Below are 16,964 nucleotides of genomic sequence, written 5' to 3'. Positions count from 1 at the left end.
TGCATGTGGGTGTTCAGTTTTCTGGAATGGGTGATCACAGAGCAGCACAGAGCTCAGGGTCTGGGCACTTGGGGATTCTCCCAGCTCTGGACAGCCCCCAAACAGAGCAAAGCAGCTCCTCTCCCTACCAGGGCGAGCCCAGGGACTGCTGCAGGCTGGGCTGTCTCAGCTCTGGCCCAAAACCAGCGTGCAGGGGCTGGGAGCAGAGATGCTCTCGGCCAGTGAGGTCTGGGATGGGTTACAGACCCTGCTCACAGCATCATCTCACAAAACAGCAGAACAGCAGGAGCCCACCATGCCAGGCTCTGGAAAGAGAGGAGCAGCCATCTTCCCTGAGCAATTCTGGCAAGTGCACTGGATTCCAGGAAATATAAATAACTACTCAGCCMTCTGGAAATGTCCCTGGGCTGGTCAGCAAAGGTCTCTGCCAGGCTCTGCCCGGTTCTTGCTGGCTGCTTGGTGCCAGTGCAGAAAGTACCAAGGGGGTGGCACAGTCCCCACCAGGATCCCGAGCAGCAAGCTCAGATTGTCTGCCAGAGGCCACCTTCACTCGAGGTGGGAAGAGAGCCCTGCCTTCAACACCAGGGCAGGAGCTCACACCACRGCTTGGGATGCTCAGCCCCTTCCCAGGGCACCAGCCAGGCTTCAGGGTGCTTAAGGAGAAGGACAGGCAAGAACAGACGTCTCACTCCATCATACGTCACTTTTCTTCATTTTATTCTTTTATTTGTACAGCTATATTTTACAGAACGCATTAATGCAGTTTAGACACAGCCCAAACCCTGTCTCCCGAGATTGTTTATAACACAAGCATGTAAAATAAGACAAAAAAAAAATCCAAAACAAACAAAAAAAATAAAACATTCCCCCACTAAAGAGTTCAACCAAAACTCCTTTTGCAACATCAGGCTGTACCTTGAAGAAACTGAGCTCAATATAGTCCATACACTGAAAACTTCCATTGAAAAGAAAGGCACCGTGCGAAACCACATTTTACATATATACAGACTGAGAACTAGAACAAAAAAAATTACACTTTATTATTATTTTAAATTCCTTCTGCAGCTTTGTTGGTTTAATACACACTTTTTTGTAAATTGTAAACCTTCACTTGCAAAAAAATACAAATACACTGATGCATTTAGACAAAATATTTTCTTACTTGTACAGATGCAATACTTTAAAATATCTCCTTAAGTGCTCTATCATAATAAAGATTCTCAGARTGGCTTCTGCCTGCAGAGTCCAACTGAGCCTTTAATGCATTTTATATATTTTTAATATAGCTTTTTTAAAGGTCTATATATATTTATTTTATATATATATTTATATATTTATATCTATATATATTTACAACTCTGCCATAGATTCCTTCACCTTTGGTTAAAAAAGTTAAAGCCCTCTCTTTAATAGCATACTTTCTCTTTAAAAGAACACACATTTGCATACAAAAGAAAAAAATCTGTTCCCATAAATCAACATTACATTCCTCATCTTCAAACGGCAAAGGCTGTGAAGGTTAGACTCCAGAGTTTATCAACACTCCACTGCACAGACATTTAAAATGACTATTTTAAATTTTTTTATGTTTTATATACAGTAAGATCTGAATAATTTTATTTTTTCTTTTTGTTTCACATAACTGGGAAAAATAGAACCCGTGTATTTGTAATTTTTGTTTGTTTTTTTTTTTTAATTTCTAATATTTTTCCACCTATCCTTTGGACAGCTTCTCCCCTCCATGCGCCCCAAAAGCCGACCTCCTCCTGGGAAATCGTGCGCCTTCAGCAGGCCTTGGGGAGCTCCGGAGGCACCTCGCTGGCTGAGATGCGATACTGAACCTTGGTGTTGGTGATGGCCCCGTGCTTCTGCCGCAGGTGCAGCCGCAGCTGGCTTTTGTGGCGGAAATGCAGGTTGCACTTCTCACACTGTGGGGCGACAGGCAAAGGCACAGGGTGAGAAACGCCGTGGCAGGGGATGTGTCCTTCCCCTCAAGGCACCAAATGCTCTCCACCAGCGATGCTGCTCTCTCTATGCCCGGGGATGAGGGGAAAAGGGGGAACACACACGGTGGGAAGAGCAGCACCCAGAGGCACCCCATGCCAGGCTTTCAGCAGCACATATTGGTTTATGGGGTGCAAATGGGGCAAAGTCCCTCGGGAGATGACCCTGGCTCCATATCGAGGTGACCAAACCAGCTGCAGGGCTATTTCTAGAGTTATTTTTGACCTCTGCCAAGCTGGATGGCTCCAGGACATTTGGATGTCAACCCCTGCTTGGATTCCCTCTCTAGCAGATGGTGAAAGCCAGGAAAGCCCCAGCAAAGAGCTGGGGGCCTGCAGGGCAGGGCAGGCTGCTCGCTGGGTGCGATTATCACCCTCAGAGGGGAGCTCAGGCCAGGCTGTCTGCTCCTTTCTCCCATCCTCGCACACCAACAGGCAGCTGTAATTTAAGCCAAAGCTATTTGAAGAAGTGTGACCTTCTTCCAGATGGGGTGGAAGAAAAGAGCAACTGAGCTGTACCCAGCCTGGGCTGCATGTCAGTATTTCCAACACAGCCACGCCTGAAAAAAACACCACATCAGCATCAGCTAATGCCCAGGAGGGAGATGGGGCAGGAGGAGCAGAGATGTGACCTTGCTGTGGGTTCTTGTGAGGCTAACTAAGGGCATTAGGATGCTGCAACCCGCCCGTGCGAATGCCCTCGTGTCTTCCCAGCCCCCCAGGTTTGGCATCATCCCCCCCAGCCCCAGCTGAGATTCCCCACCACCAAAAAAAAGCAGGGCCACTCACATGGTAGGGTTTTTCTCCTGTGTGGATTCGAAGGTGACTTTTGAGGGTCTGCAGGTGCCGGAAGCGCGTGCCGCAGATCTCACAGGGGTACGGCTTCTCGCCGGTGTGAATGAGCACGTGAGCACGGAGGTGGGCCACCTGCAGGGAGCAGCTCTGCGTCAGGACAGCGCCAGGGAGAAAAGCATCCCACTGGGAGCAAGGGAATCCCTGTGGGAACGGGCTTCTGCCCAGCCATCTGTTYGGTCTATGGGGTTCTAGCTGGCAGTCAGGGCCACGTGTCTGAGGTCTGCTATCTCCAGCCTTTAAGGCCGAACAGAGCAGAACAGCTACAAYGAGCAGTCAGGCTTCTTACTAAGCCAAATTACCCCCTTGGATCTTAAGGTCCATATTCACCCCACAACACCACGGAAGAGCTGCCCAAGGCAGCGAGCTGGGCCACCACCTGCCTCCTCCCTGCCAGGAGRCATCAGCAGTTCTTGGGCAGAAGATCTGACCGTGCCCCACCTCCCCAGGCACTGCGGGTCCCAAGGCTGTCCTACCTGGACAAATCTGGCCCCGCAGGTCTCGCACTTGTAGGGTTTCTCCCCAGAGTGGATGCGTGTGTGGGTTTTCAGGTTGGCTGGTCGGTTGAACTGTGCCCCGCAGATGTTGCAGCGGTACGGCTTTTCTCCTGCAGAGCCCAAAGGAAGGGTGAGGGGTTAGCTCAGGCTGTACTCAGCACCCAGGGCCATGCTGCTCCCCAGAGCTAAGTCCCTTCAGGTGMCAGACCCCGTGGCACAAAGCTCTASCCCTGAGTCCTGTCTGTTTTGGAGATGGCTGTGACAAGCAGCATTGCTCAGGTTGCCTACAGAGCAAGGTGAGCTCAGGAGGTAGCTCTTCTCTTCTGGATTGGGAGCTGCAGCYCTCAGGGTAAGAGAGGAAGTCAGGYAGCTCTGCCAGCGAGRATTAACAGCATCGTTCCTCCTGACCCCACRACAGCAGCTGGCACCTACATCTCCCTACAGCTGTCAGTAAGCACCCTTGAACCCTGCCTTGGCACTTGTGTTGTCTCGGTCCCCTGCACAGCCCTCCTGGAGCTCAGCTGAAACTGCAGGAATTTAGGTCTAATTCAGTACAGCAGCACTGAGTTGTCAGCTCAGACTTCCCCAGCTYGTGAACCAACTATTGACATGTTAAGCATTAAAAGCATGAAATAAAATAAGCCCTRGGTTTGTCAGCAAATGACTAAACCCTTAATATCCCCTTCCTGTCTCAGCTTTCATTGTGCTGATTCACAGAGTCCATCCATTCACAGATTTTCCCATCAGCAGAGTTTATGCCAAGCTAGATAGATGTGACCTGGATTTCTAGGATGTAAAAATAAATCTCAGACTTCTCTCTAGATGTTCTTCTGATTTTTTTTTTTTTTTAGTTCTTTTTTTTATGCTTTAAGTCTACCACAAAGYTACCTGGAGGCCATGCATTTGCCCCCAGCCATACATTTTGCAAGACACCTTTAAAAACAGAGGTGCCCAGTGCTTTACAGCAGAGGAGGTCAGTTCCACCCCTGCTGCAGGGCAGGTATGTCCCCCATTCCCAGGTTTGGTGCCCTGTCTAAGGGCTCCCTGGCAGTGCCAAGTAAAGCACCTTGCTCTCCCCACGAGGGACAGATTGTGACACAGGCACAAACCCAGCCATAAATACCCACACAGCCACCCCAAAGCTGTCCCCACAGCCAACACTGTACCTGTGTGGACGGTTTTGTGGCTGGCAAGGTTCCCCTTGTAGCGAAAGGAGGCCTGGCAGCGGTCACACTTGTAGGGTTTGTCACTGTGGACTTGCAGGGAGTGTCTCTTGAGAGAGGCCTCCTCAGAGAACCGGCAGTCACACTCGTTGCAGAAGAAGGCTCCATTCTCTGGGAAGGCAGAGAGGAAAGCAATCAGATGGGCAGTGCATGGGCCACCTCCTTGACATGGGAGGCTATGGGATGGATTTGGGATGGAGGAGAGGGGCAGCCAGAGCAAGTGYTGGAATAAGCAGCCAAGTGCAGATGTTCAGGTTCAGTGGCACTCACACCCTGCTGCTACCTCCTGACCTTGTGCACAGCAACAACGTGCATGGTTTGAGAGACCAAAGTCATCAGGAGMTCTAGCTTAGAGCTCTCTCCTTCAGTGACACACAGGCTGCTTCCAAGAAGTCCATCTTTCACACATCTTTCAGAGGTCCATGAAAGCACTCAAGCTATCAGGCACCCTCTGAAGGATGCTCAGCTCTGGAGAAACTCCTGCACCTTTAGTGGTCTCAAACCTTTACATGTACAGAGGTGGGCCCCGAGCTTGGGAAGGTGATCATCACCCAAATCACAAGGCAAGTTCCCCCAGCAGGAGGGTGCCCAACTCTTACATATTTTTTGTTGAGTGTTACCACAGTGATGCTCCCTCCTTGGATCTCTGCCCACGCCAGAGGTGGCAATGCTGCATTCCCCCTCACTGAGCTACAGGCAGATGAGTGCACAGATACCTGTCTTTGGGCTTGTGGGGTTTTGCAACAAGATTGCAAGCCTCATTATCTGCATTTCTCCAGATGTGCACACTGGGCTCCCTGATAATAAAGATATCATGACGGATGCATGAGACATGCCAGCTTACCCAATCCCCATTATGGTCATTACATCTGTCAGGCTTGTTCTCCTGTGGTTCTGGTGGGGTGGGGTGCACTTGTTTCCTGTCCTTACCTGCCAGATTTGCAGCAGGTGACTAACTCCCTGCACAAGGCATCTGCATGKTGCTGGGGAAGGGGGGAAGAGGAGRATGGAAGCAATGTGTGTGTGTCCCTCACATGCATGCAGACAGCTGGGGGCTGTAAAGCACCCAGCAGCATCAGGGACAGGTGTGACTGTCCTTGATCACAGGGCACTCAGTGATGGGTCCCTACATGGCACAGCCCCTGACTGCTGGCTGAAAAAGACGACCACGGATGCAAAACTCACCGCAGCTGGAGTCAGAGTATTCGGACTGAGTTTCCCCCATCTCTTCTCCGAAGTTTGAGCCGGGGGTATGAAGGCACATCTCAGTATGTTGTGGGGACTGGCAGCCACAGGAGCTGCACTTTGAYGAATGCATGTACAGCGGGGACTGTCCTTCGCTGCTCCGAGGGGACCCATCCCGGGACCTGTGGAAGGACAGCAGAGCACACAACCGTGAGAAGGCTCTTGCTGTGCTCGAGCTAGCGGACCCTCGTGTGCACTGCTCCAGACACAAGGGACTGACATGTTTTATGGGGACATCTTTGTGGKGAGATGCACAGCATAGCCCTGATCAACAACAGGTCCTTAAGCCTCAAACCTTCAGGTGCCCATCGCCAAATGACCTCAAATGTCTTTAGGAACATCCAGGTCCAGAGCACAGCTTATTGTTTCCTAATTCTTTGGCCACTCCGATGCCTACAGCCAACAAAAAGCTCAAGGCACAGGGAGTCTGGTGGAAACACAGGCTAGACAAATTCAGGCTGCAGAAATCATCCTGAGCTGCCAAAGTTACCCAGGGATTCACAACCCAATGCTCCCGGTTCCTTTTCCAGTCCAGACTGGCACCATTAAGTGGGGACGGTGGGCACTCAGACAATGTCAYTGGCAGCCCTCCAYCAAGTGCAGGGGCTTCCATCCCCTYAGGACTGGACCTCCTGACCTGATGCTACAGATATTTCTCACACTTCCAAACCCTCACCAACAATGCAGGAAGTCCTATTTCTTGGAGGGGAGGGGCATGGGGGTGGAAATTTTCTCACCTGTTAACAATATTGTTGAGTCTGCTCGCCTGTGGGATAGTAGAGTCTTCRCCATTCACGCTTATCTTGGTGGGGGATTGCACATTGAGATGCTCCGGCTCCATGGACTGCTGGCAAGTGGACAGGGGCACGTAGGTGCGAGGAGACAGGGTTCCCATCTCGTTCTGGTCAGCGCTGTCTTGCTTGGTGTTCTGGTTGAGAGAGTTGAGGACAATGAACTTGTACTTCTTCCAGTTGCAGGCTTTGGGGTCTGTGGGGCTCTTGGTGAAGAGGGAGCTGGAGTTCTGACCGATACGGGCATTCTTGCTGCTGCTGGACTCGGTTGGTGAGTTGGGCTGGCAGTCTGACTTCTGTGGGCTCTGGGGGCTGATGAGTCCCTTGCGGTCCAGGGGGGTGTTGGTGGGCTCAAAGTGCTGGCTGATCTCGTCCTCCGAAGAGGTCCGCTCCTCCTCTTTGGCCACTTTATCGCAAGGGAAGTAGGGATTGTTCCGGACTGAAGGGATGACAGGTTTGGGCCCAGAGGCCACACTGTAGTGCATGTCACTCCTGGCTTCCTCAGCAGCACCTTCTTTCGGAGCGTAGATGGTAGCGTGGCACATGTTGGCAGAGATGTCGGTGATGGTTCTCACGTACTCGGTGGGGATTGTCCTGGAGCTGTCGCACGGCAGGATCCTCTCCTTGGGGAAGGCGCCTGCCCTTGAGAGTTCAGAGAGGGGCATCCTCATCTCCCGCAACTCATCATCCACTAGGAAGCTGTTTAGGGGGAGGGGGCTGTATCCGTGGTAGGAAATGGGGGATCCAGACAAACTGTTGATCAAGCCAGGTGCAAAGGCCCTCCCGTTGCAGAGGGACCCGTTCTGAAGAGGCATGCCRTTCTCTGAGACGTCTCTGCTCCGATAAGCCATCACCTCTGGGTGGCCCAGCATCCGTCCAGCCAGAAACTCCTCCCTTGGGGTCTTCACCATCTCTGCTTCACTGGAATCAGGAAAAAACAGGAGGGAGACAATGTCATYTTCAGCCCATAAAGATAAATTTACAGATACTTTGCCAGTTCTTTCCCAAACACGCAGTCCCAGGCTCCTCAAAGTTCACCAATGGCACTCACCTGGACTTGACAAACCTTCGGCAGGTGTCAACCACGTGCTCCATCTGCAGGTAGAGTGCTGTGGCCATCACAGCCATGATATTGTTCTCCCTCAAGTTCAGGCGGGAGGTGTACATGAAGTCCAAGAGGATGCAAAACCCCTCAGGGTTAATGTCAGGGTCCAGGTTGATGACATTCAAGTTGCACTTGAGCTGGTCAGTGAAGATGCTGTAGAAGAGGCCACTGCAGAGGAGACAGTATAGAGGACAAGTGTTATGACAATTCAAAGAAAGAAAGGAGAATTTGTATGAAATCCCTGAGCATGGAGGGGTTTGTGAATGGGAAGGGAGGAGGAGGASACAATTACAGAATTCCCTGAGCTTCCCCCTTATTATCAAGCTTGGTTTCTTAGCTTAGTAAGCGTCTTCTGCACTGTACTTTTCTCAACTGGAACAGCCTGCTTTTAGATCTCACCTGCTCAACAACTCCCCACTGCCTCCATTTAGTAATTCCCCTCCTTTTTTGTTTTTTTTCCCATTGTTGTTCTTACCACCATCCCCTTCCCACTATGACTCATTTCTTTCAGAAGCCTCTTGGGGCATCCACAATCTTAAACCAGAAAAATAAAAAAGGAGAAATGTTGGCAAAATATTTCAGACGTAATAGTCAAAGCTTGGCTTTTTGAAATCTTTATACCATGTCAGCAAGAGAACCTGGAAGGCATTTGCTGTAATTCAACTGGGCATGGCAAGATATTAATTAGCATTCACTAGGAAGCAATTCCAGCAATCTTAGGAGCTGGAAAGGGATKTCAGAGCCCATCTGGCTTTAAAAAAAAATCAACTAAGGTGGGTGCAACCAGCAGTCTGGGAGGCAGAGAGGAAGAGCTCTAAAAATAGCAGTGGCAGGGGACACCTTGGTCACAGAGRACTCGCTCACCCCAGTGAGCATCCAACCCTCCCTCTCCTCTCCTGTCCCTGTGGCACATTTGTGCTTTGCYTTCAGGGATGTGCTTCACATCTGCTGTGTTCCCGCTGCTCTCCATGGGCTGTGTGTGGGCAGATGAGGGCACACAAGGAGAGARGCGAGGGCAGCACACTGGAGGGAAATGGTCTCAGCTCTAATCCTGTTACAGGTACAAATTTCTCAGCAGCCCCTTTCAGTTCTGCTTCTCTGCCTCTGTTTCCCCTTGAATACCACAGGTCCCTGCAGGGCTGCAGTGGTATTGGAGGCCAAAGGCTGAGAGAGCAAGGAAGGAGGCAGGGAAGGAGCCTGCTCTCACCTGCAGGCCATCAGGACTGTTTTGTGGGCTCTAAACTGCTCCCGGTTCACGATGATGACAACATCAGTCAGGATATCCCGGCTTCTAAGGCGGTTGAGATTGAGGAGGACGTCGCTCGCGTGGCGCGTGAACTGGATGCAGCTGTCTGCTGGCGAGGCCATCTTGAGTCTGYACAAGACAGAAGCAACAGAGGAAGATGAGAATGGAGAACAGCCGGGCAAGTACCCTAAACCCAGGCAAGAAATGGCTGCTGCTCTGGGATGTGTTCAGATGGCCAATTGTCCCTGGTGGGAGCAGCACCAGCTCCTTGGTCCCAAGGCAAATGGTCCTGCACCACACCAAGCCCCTGCCYGGCTGCCTGGTGAGGTCCCTGGGCTGACAGTGGGAGCTGGCACATCTCATCTCACCCATTCAGCCGGTGGTGAAGGCAATCAGACCCTGCTGAGGATTAGCCAACCATCTCCTCTTTCTCCCTGCCTCACCCATGGCAGCCCCACCCCAGCCCACTCCGCCCACTCAGGTTCATCTCCACCAAGCTTTCAATGTAGCTCCCAGCCTTCCAACCTCCCTCAGGTGCCATTCCCCTCACCTGTGGGATGCCTGGCTGTAAATCCAGCCACAGGAATCAAAACAAGCCTCRAGGTCCCAATTGAAGTTGAACGATTTCAACATCCGGAAAACCCAGCCCACAGTGGAACACCAGCCCTCACCCAGGAAACTACTTTCCTACTCCCAAGTGGTGGCTGCTCTGAAGAAGACCTGTCCACAGTTTCCCAATTAATTGGTGAAGAGTAGAACTCATCAAACCTGCTGGGCTGCCGCCCACACCATGGCCCAGTCCCTCCCCGTGAGCAAGGTTTGGGTTAGTCGAGGAACATGAAGCCTTCCCCCAACACAACAAAACACCCATCTCAGAGGTGTCCTCCCAATCAGCACCCAGGCTGGCCCACATCTCCCTGAGGTTTGGGCTGGAATGTGCATCTTTGGTGTCAAATTCTTCCACATTAACCCCCTCCCATAATCCTGACTCCTCCTTCCCCAGTGGCGCATGAACAGCCACTAGTTTCTACAGAACAAATTCCAGCTGGGTCTAATGAAACATTTCATTAAGGAAGGGTGGAGGGGAGGTTAGCAGGGAAAACACAAAATTTAGATTTACATACCCAATGCCTCAATTCACAGTCCAAAAGTTTCTTTCAAACCTACAAACAAAGCAGAAGAAAACAAACACCACATTAGCTGGTAATTATGAATTGGCCACGGCAGGACACAAGGCTGCTGTTTCACTCAAGTATCAGTTGGATAAAAGCTAGAGATAACAAACCTTCTACTCTCCAGTAAGGCTAACATTTGTTTCTTCCGGTACAGTACGTTCTTATCACAACCACGGGCTTTGAGAATCCAATCATAGCCTCTTCCACACCCTCTAGCCCAAACCATGGGCGTATGCCAAGGAGATTTTCATTTCCATGACTCAGGAACTTAAAGGCAGGTGGGGAAGGGAAGTCAAGCGAGAATTTTCTCACCACTTCTTCCTGAGATAACTCTTCCTCTGCCAACACTGAATTCCTGTCCGGTGCCACATTCAAGACCCATGCCATATTCCCAGCACCTCGCTAACAGGTATGACACACAGACAGACATCTGCTGCCACTCTGCTTACAAACCCACATGCTCGACTGGTGAAAATGCCCTGGGATGGCCTTGCTGAACAGATTTGGGAGGATAGAGATATCAAGTACCAAAATKACTTGGCCAGCATTGCATAGGAAGCTAGTGGTGGAGACAAAGAGGATGCAGAACAAATGCTCCTTCCCCTTGCTGCTGCCAAAGCCTTCCTTTAAATCACAAGCTGTGCCCCCAGCCACTGGCTTCACTAGCAATGTAGTTGGGGCAGAACAGCAAGGAAACCCAGGAGTTAATTGCCTTACAGAACGCATACTAATCCTCCAAAATTTACTTTAAACCAAACTGAATTGATYTGGCACCAATGCAGGAAGAAGGTCCTCGGGCAGTTGCCTCAGCAGGTAAGTAAGTGAGCCAACAAACCCCAAGACCTTCATTACACTCTTCTGAAGACCAACCCCCAGATCGTTAAGACTGCCAGGCACTTGCAGAAAGCCCAATCATTCCTGTGAGGACATCTACTTGCAGGAGATTTGCAGGTCTGGAGCCCAAGCTCCCCTCCCATCCCCAGAGCCACCAGGATGAAGAAATGAGATTTAACGCAAGGTATCACACGCGAAACCCAGCRGGTGCCTTACAGCTTTATTCCAGCCATCAAACACAAATCTTCAGAGCTGCTCTGAGCCTGGCTAGCTTAAAACTTTATGCACATACAAAAAGTAAGTGACTCATTTCCCAAATACTGCAGACTCTGACCTTTCTGTACATGCTCACTGGCAGCCACTCACTACCGTCAGTTGCAAGCCAAGGGACTAGCAGCATTCTCAARGAGCCCAGCACACATCCCAGATCCACACGAGCAGATGTGTCCATTTTGGGATGCTGGCCAGAATCCCAACCTCAGCCACACTGACCGACAGGCCCTGCCAGGCCCTGGGGAGTCACCTCAGTGTCACAGAGGTGAGGAGGCGACCCACCCRTAAACCAGTAAAGTTACGAACAGTGAGATGAACTCGGCACCCATGAGCATCATGTGAGAAGCTGCTGCTCTCACCAAATTCCCTTACCCACAGCAAGGGCACAGCRCTGCCAGGGGGACACCCAGCTTCTCTCCCAGAGCTGGAACCAAGCACAGCCCTCTCCCCATCCTTCCAAATTATCCCTCCCAGCACAGCACTGCTACAACACTCACAGTCCCGGGAACTGGGCAGGTGCATCCCAAGCAGCTCCCGGCTGCAGGATGTGGGCAGGCAAAGGGAAAGGGACTTTCCTTCCCCTCGCTGTGATGAGTTGGCTTAACCCTTCCTCTCCCAGGGCTTGCACTGCACCAGCTCTGTACCCCAGCATGGGAGGATACTCAGACCAGAGACCAGCAGAGAACTGAATGGCAACAAAGACCAAGACCAGTGATGGGGAGAAGAAAAAAACCACTTCAGGCAAGCATGATCTTTGCYATCTAAACCTCCCTCAAAGTCCATGAAGCTCCTCCAGGCTCAGCTGGGGCTAAAACACCATCCCACACCCCTTCCAGCTTTCCTGCCCAGTACCTTGCAGGTGTGGGCTGTCCAGCAGTGTGCCAGGGCTTGCTGTGCCCACAGASGAAGGTCTGGAATAGGAGCAGGGCTCATTTTGGGGGTGGCCACACGGGACTGTCACTGCTGTTGCCTTCCAGGAAGGCAATGGGTTTGCCCCAGCGGTTCAGGGAACAGCCCTTCCCTGCCGGCACCTCCCCGAGAAAAACCATTCCTGGAAAGGAGCCCGGTGCTGGCTCTGCCTTTCCCTGCAGCTCAGTGAGCATGGGGAGGCTGCACYTTCGTATGGGGGAACCACTTTCAGCTCAACCCCTTGCAAAGGGGAGACCCTCTTTGCTCACTTACCCTAGGGCAGAAGGGAGAACCAGGAACTTCCAATCCATTTTTCTGCCATGCCTCTCCACGTAGCTACTCTCCCAGTTAGAGGGAATCCCTTTTCATCCATCCTCCTCCCACTCTGTGCACAAGGGGGAGCTCCTTGCTCCCCTATCCTTGGCAAGGGGGATACCCCATGGTTTTAACCCTTCTCCCACCCCCAAGCACAGGCAGGGAGGAGAGCACCAAACACTCCCCCTCCCTGGGCCCCGATGTCCTACCCCTCCAGAGCCTGCAGCGCCGACTCACTCACATCACCTTAGCGGGGTGAAGTCTTCCTTCCCCACAGCCTCATCCCACACAACGTTCCGAAACTGCCCGCCCAGGGGAAGCTCCATCCTGCCCTCCTCCTCCCCAGTCCCTGCACCCTGCAGGATCCCAACCCCATGGGAACGTCCCCACTGCCTGCCAGGGCGTGCTGCCAGCTGCCTCTCCACCCTACCAAGGAATGCCTGGTTTCTCCTGAACAGGGATCTGAGGGACAACGAAGAAAATGAGGCGGGGTACGGGTGGCTCCCCCAGCACAGCCATGGGGTGCTACATGCCACGGTGAAGAAGATGCTTTTGGCTGGGGGYGTGTGAGTGCCCAGCTCAGCTTTCTGATACCGTGCAATCCAGGGGCAGCGAGTGCCCTTTAGCTGTCACAACAGAGTTTTATTAGTTTAGTAGCTTCTGGTTAGYGTCTAGGCCAAAACGTGGCTGGGTTAATAATAACCCAAGAAGAGACTGAGAGGAGTCCACAGCGTCAGCACAGATCAAAAGCAGCATCACCAGTGCAAGCCCTGTCGTATTTTCCACCGTACCCTTCCACGAGCGGATTTCACTCGCTCTATCGAGCGGTCTCAATCTGATCCAATTTCCTGCCAGCAAACAAATGTTTCTAGGAAATGCAATACATTATCTGGACGGGTTTATTATCAGCATTTGGAACCAGGAAAACTGCATATTTTCTCGAGCGCCGCAGGGAACTTTATAGTTCGTACTTCAAAAGAGGGTTTAAAGGATTGCCCTTGAAAGCTGGCCCAGCTCAAGTCTCCACATTGTTTTGGTCTTTGCAGAATAAAATGCAGAGGAGGGAGGGGGTAAGCACGCTAAAACTGCCTCCAATGTTTTCCTACTAGAGAGGACTCCCCTGCCCTCTACGGAACCAAGCTCTGGCTGTGAGGCAGAGGCAGCGTGTGCCCTTGGGAAGCGAGGAGTTGAGCCTTCCTCAGCATTTCAAACGACCCCAAGCAATTTGGCACATTAATTTTTCAAGGGAAGGCAGGAACCACGTCCAGCTGAAATCTAGGGAGCTACTCCAGAGAGCAGCAGACGGACTCCGTGCCCTGCCAGCACCGAGCCCTGCACCAAGATGCCGACCCGACAGCAGGGAGCAGCTTGAGCCGGGTGTTCCCAGCAGCTGAGCTGGGTCCCTGGCCCCACTGGGCTCTGGGGAAGTGTCTGATCATCCCTACCCGGCATYGGGACAGAAAATTCCCAGCTGGCATCTGATCCTCCCTGTCTCTGTTCTCCCGGGGTTGGGGGTGGCACAGCTCCTTTTGGCAGCAGGGAACTGCTCTGGCCATCCCTGGATGGGATAAAACAYGCACAGCTTGGGGTGCTTTGGCCAGGGGAGACACCCCCTCGCCCCTATATTTAGCCAACCAGATTTAAGGAGATGAATTTCAGAGAGTGCCTGGTCCTACTGGACACSTTCTTCAGCACCCATTCAGAACCTCCTGTCCTGCAGTGTGCTTGCCCTAAACTCTCTCCTCCATAAACAGGGGCCCAACATTCCCCATGAGTACCCAGCAAACTGACCAGGAGAAAGAGGGGAARGAAAACAATTTAAACCTAAAATTTCCTACCCCTGTCCCAAATGCCCCCACTTCTCTCTCTGGTTTAGATATGAAGCTCCACTGAGATTACTGGGGTTTTAAAGCACTCCTGAAAACTACACATTTGCTCTGATTTAAGGGTGTGTGTCTTTTGGCTGCCAGCATCCTGCAGTGATGAGAACACATAAGATCTAGCTTGGATTTAAAAAGAAAAAAAAAAAAAGAAAAAAAGGAGGACTACGTTTGGAGTCTAAATTTGCAGTCTGAAGGAGCTTACTGGTCAGATGCTGACTTTTGGATACTGATCTAACCAAACTGCAAACTGTGAACTCCTGAGGTTTGCCAATGCCTGCTGTAAACATGGAAACCAAGTGTCACTTTTTGCCAAACAGAAGAATGGTTTAAAAATAGATCCAGAGAAGAATACAGGCACTCAGCACACAAGGCTCCCGTTTATAGACTCCCATGCTACTATAAAATGGAGCAAGAGGTTATGAGCACACAAGCAACGTTCCACCAAATTTAGATTTTACCAACTTCTCAGGAACCTGAAAACAACATTTCAGGCTCCAGCTGAACCAGTAAAAGCTCTTTGAGTGAAGTTCCCAGCCCAGGTATTATAGCACATGGATTAAAACAGGCATGAAACAGTTCTTCAACCTTAACACAATAAACATATGAAGGTGCATAAGCTGCACAYTGAGAAATGCACCTACTGGTTAGAGCTTTATTTTATTAATCTCTAGACTTTAATAAAAGGTTTTCCTTTTCATGGAGAAACCAAATAAAATGAGAGAAGAGTCCCACCACATGGGACTGTCACACAAAGTTTTACCACCTGTGTTTGTACGGGGTTTTGAATATAACGTTACTGTTTACTAAGAAAAAAAGAAGTCGTCCAAACCCAAACACTATTCTTACAAATTCATATTGGGGTGCTGCCATTGGAGGCTGAAAGCTTTCCCTGACCAAAAAAAAGAAAAAAAAAAAAAAAAAAAAAAAAAAAAAAAAAAAAAAAAAAAAAAAAAAAAAAAAAAAAAAAAAAGGAACAAAAAAAGAGCATAGCTTTATAGCTTTACAATGCATCCTAAATTAGGCAAAAATTCAAGGGCAGATTAACACCATAACTCGGAAAGATTTTCACATGTGATTTCATGACCAGACCCAGAGAGAACTCCATATGGAAATGTCAGTGACTTTAATAAGCACTCGGTTGTTTCCAATTAGGCTCCTTAAGTAAGTTCAGTGGCATCCAGAGTTTCCTCTGCCACCTTCCTCCAAGCTGGCAAGCATTTTTATTTTTTTCTTTTTTTAACGAGCAGTTAATAAACACGTTCCCACTCTCCCGAGGCTGCCGGCCCCGCCAGCCCAGCGCGGAGCAGCGAGAGGTGACACTAGATGGCACCAGTTCGCTTTGCTGCAGGAGCGATTTTTCCCCTTGGAAAATAAAACACCCCAACCAAACCTGGAAAACATATAATTTTGTCGATGTAATTCTGTTTCTCTTAAAACGCGTCTGAGCAACATTATTTTTATGAGCTTTTCCAGCCTTATTTTGAAAAACTTAATGTTTCTGCTGGGTTTATTTTTGTACCTTCCGACAGCCGGCTGAATCCTCCCTGCACTGCAAACAGGGATGTCTAAAAAGTGTCACGAAGACTTTGGACGCGCTTTTTTTTTTGTTGTTGTTGTCGTTTTGTTTTTGGGGTGGGATTTGTAAGAATCACTTCTCATTCCAACTTCTTCCTTCGCAATGATAACTAACCAGTTAACCTCCACTTCCTCTCCCAATATTGACTCAGTCAGAACTGAGGGGGATTGGAAATTGGAATTGAAATGCATCTCGACAGATCTTTGATCTGTTTCGCCAGTCAAAATTGAACACTGAGAGATGAACTCTTTTCTTACTGGAACAATGCAATAATCCATTCTTCTGGAAAATTTCTAGACACCCTTTGAATATTTTAATGGCTTGATGATATGTTTCATGGAGCAATGTTTGCCATCTATAATGCAAGTTTTTAAACCTGCAATCCTACCCTTAGGAGAAAAAAAACGAATCTTAGGTTTCGCCTCTCCACGCATATATAAAGAGAGGATTCCCCTAAAATGTTTTTAGAGCAATTTTTTCTAACCCCMTCAAGGACTGGAGGAAGGAGCYTGCATTTGCTCCTGAAGCTCTTATCCTTTAAACCCTTGAAACAATAAGGCAAACAATAATTTTTAAAGCATTTAAAAGCTCGGGAGAGGAATCAATAAGTATCCCCAGATGGAATAAGGGACTGATCCCAAACCCAGCCCTGCTGACACTTCCACTGGCACAAGTAGGAATTTGGCCCCAGMGAGAGATGTGGGACCAACGTAGCAGGTTCTCACTGAGCCTCATCCATCCCCAGCCTCCTTTCGCACTAATCCTGCGCCTACTGAAGTCAGTGGAAAAAACTAACCGGGGACGGGTTTGTTTTTGTTGATTTTGACTCATAATTTTAAGCCCAGATTTGCCTCTTCCCTGGAAATGCAACAGGGGGGTCAAAGGCAGCTTTTTAGGCACATCTGAGAGGCTGCCGCGGATTTTTTCTAAACAAACGCCTTGCTTTCTGTTTCCCTCCTTCCCAAGAGGCGATTTCATAACATTTCATACTGTGACTTTGCAAACTACAGGCGGGGGGGATGGCTGGGGGGTGGGGG

The 16,964-nt window shown here is 50.1% G+C and overlaps 1 protein-coding gene across 2 annotated transcripts in view; it reads right to left on the bottom strand.

Moving 5' to 3' along the window:
• Nucleotides 1–1,714: 1,714 nt before the first annotated feature.
• BCL6 (BCL6 transcription repressor) overlaps nucleotides 1,715–16,964 on the bottom strand; it is a 17,206-nt gene continuing 1,956 nt past the window's right edge. The window contains exons 1-10 of one of the 2 annotated variants that reach the window (XM_057376608.1): nucleotides 12,427–12,590; nucleotides 10,087–10,125; nucleotides 8,924–9,091; nucleotides 7,663–7,884; nucleotides 6,558–7,532; nucleotides 5,761–5,942; nucleotides 4,519–4,686; nucleotides 3,332–3,462; nucleotides 2,793–2,930; nucleotides 1,715–1,928 (exon numbers count right to left, since the gene is read on the bottom strand). In XM_057376608.1, the coding sequence (XP_057232591.1) occupies nucleotides 1,785–1,928; nucleotides 2,793–2,930; nucleotides 3,332–3,462; nucleotides 4,519–4,686; nucleotides 5,761–5,942; nucleotides 6,558–7,532; nucleotides 7,663–7,884; nucleotides 8,924–9,084 (2,121 nt within the window). In that variant the 5' untranslated portion in view covers nucleotides 9,085–9,091; nucleotides 10,087–10,125; nucleotides 12,427–12,590 and the 3' untranslated portion in view covers nucleotides 1,715–1,784. Of the gene's footprint in view, nucleotides 1,929–2,792; nucleotides 2,931–3,331; nucleotides 3,463–4,518; nucleotides 4,687–5,760; nucleotides 5,943–6,557; nucleotides 7,533–7,662; nucleotides 7,885–8,923; nucleotides 9,092–10,086; nucleotides 10,126–12,426; nucleotides 12,591–16,964 lie in introns of those variants that run through there. The other variant, XM_057376607.1, reaches the window with a different exon arrangement.

Source organism: Malurus melanocephalus, unplaced genomic scaffold (assembly GCF_030028575.1).
Source record: "Malurus melanocephalus ecotype Western Australia unplaced genomic scaffold, MMel_1.1 scaffold_284, whole genome shotgun sequence".
NCBI lineage: Eukaryota > Metazoa > Chordata > Aves > Passeriformes > Maluridae > Malurus > Malurus melanocephalus.
The sequence above is the reverse complement of the archived record's forward strand: the minus strand, read 5'-3'. Positions and strand labels throughout refer to the sequence as shown.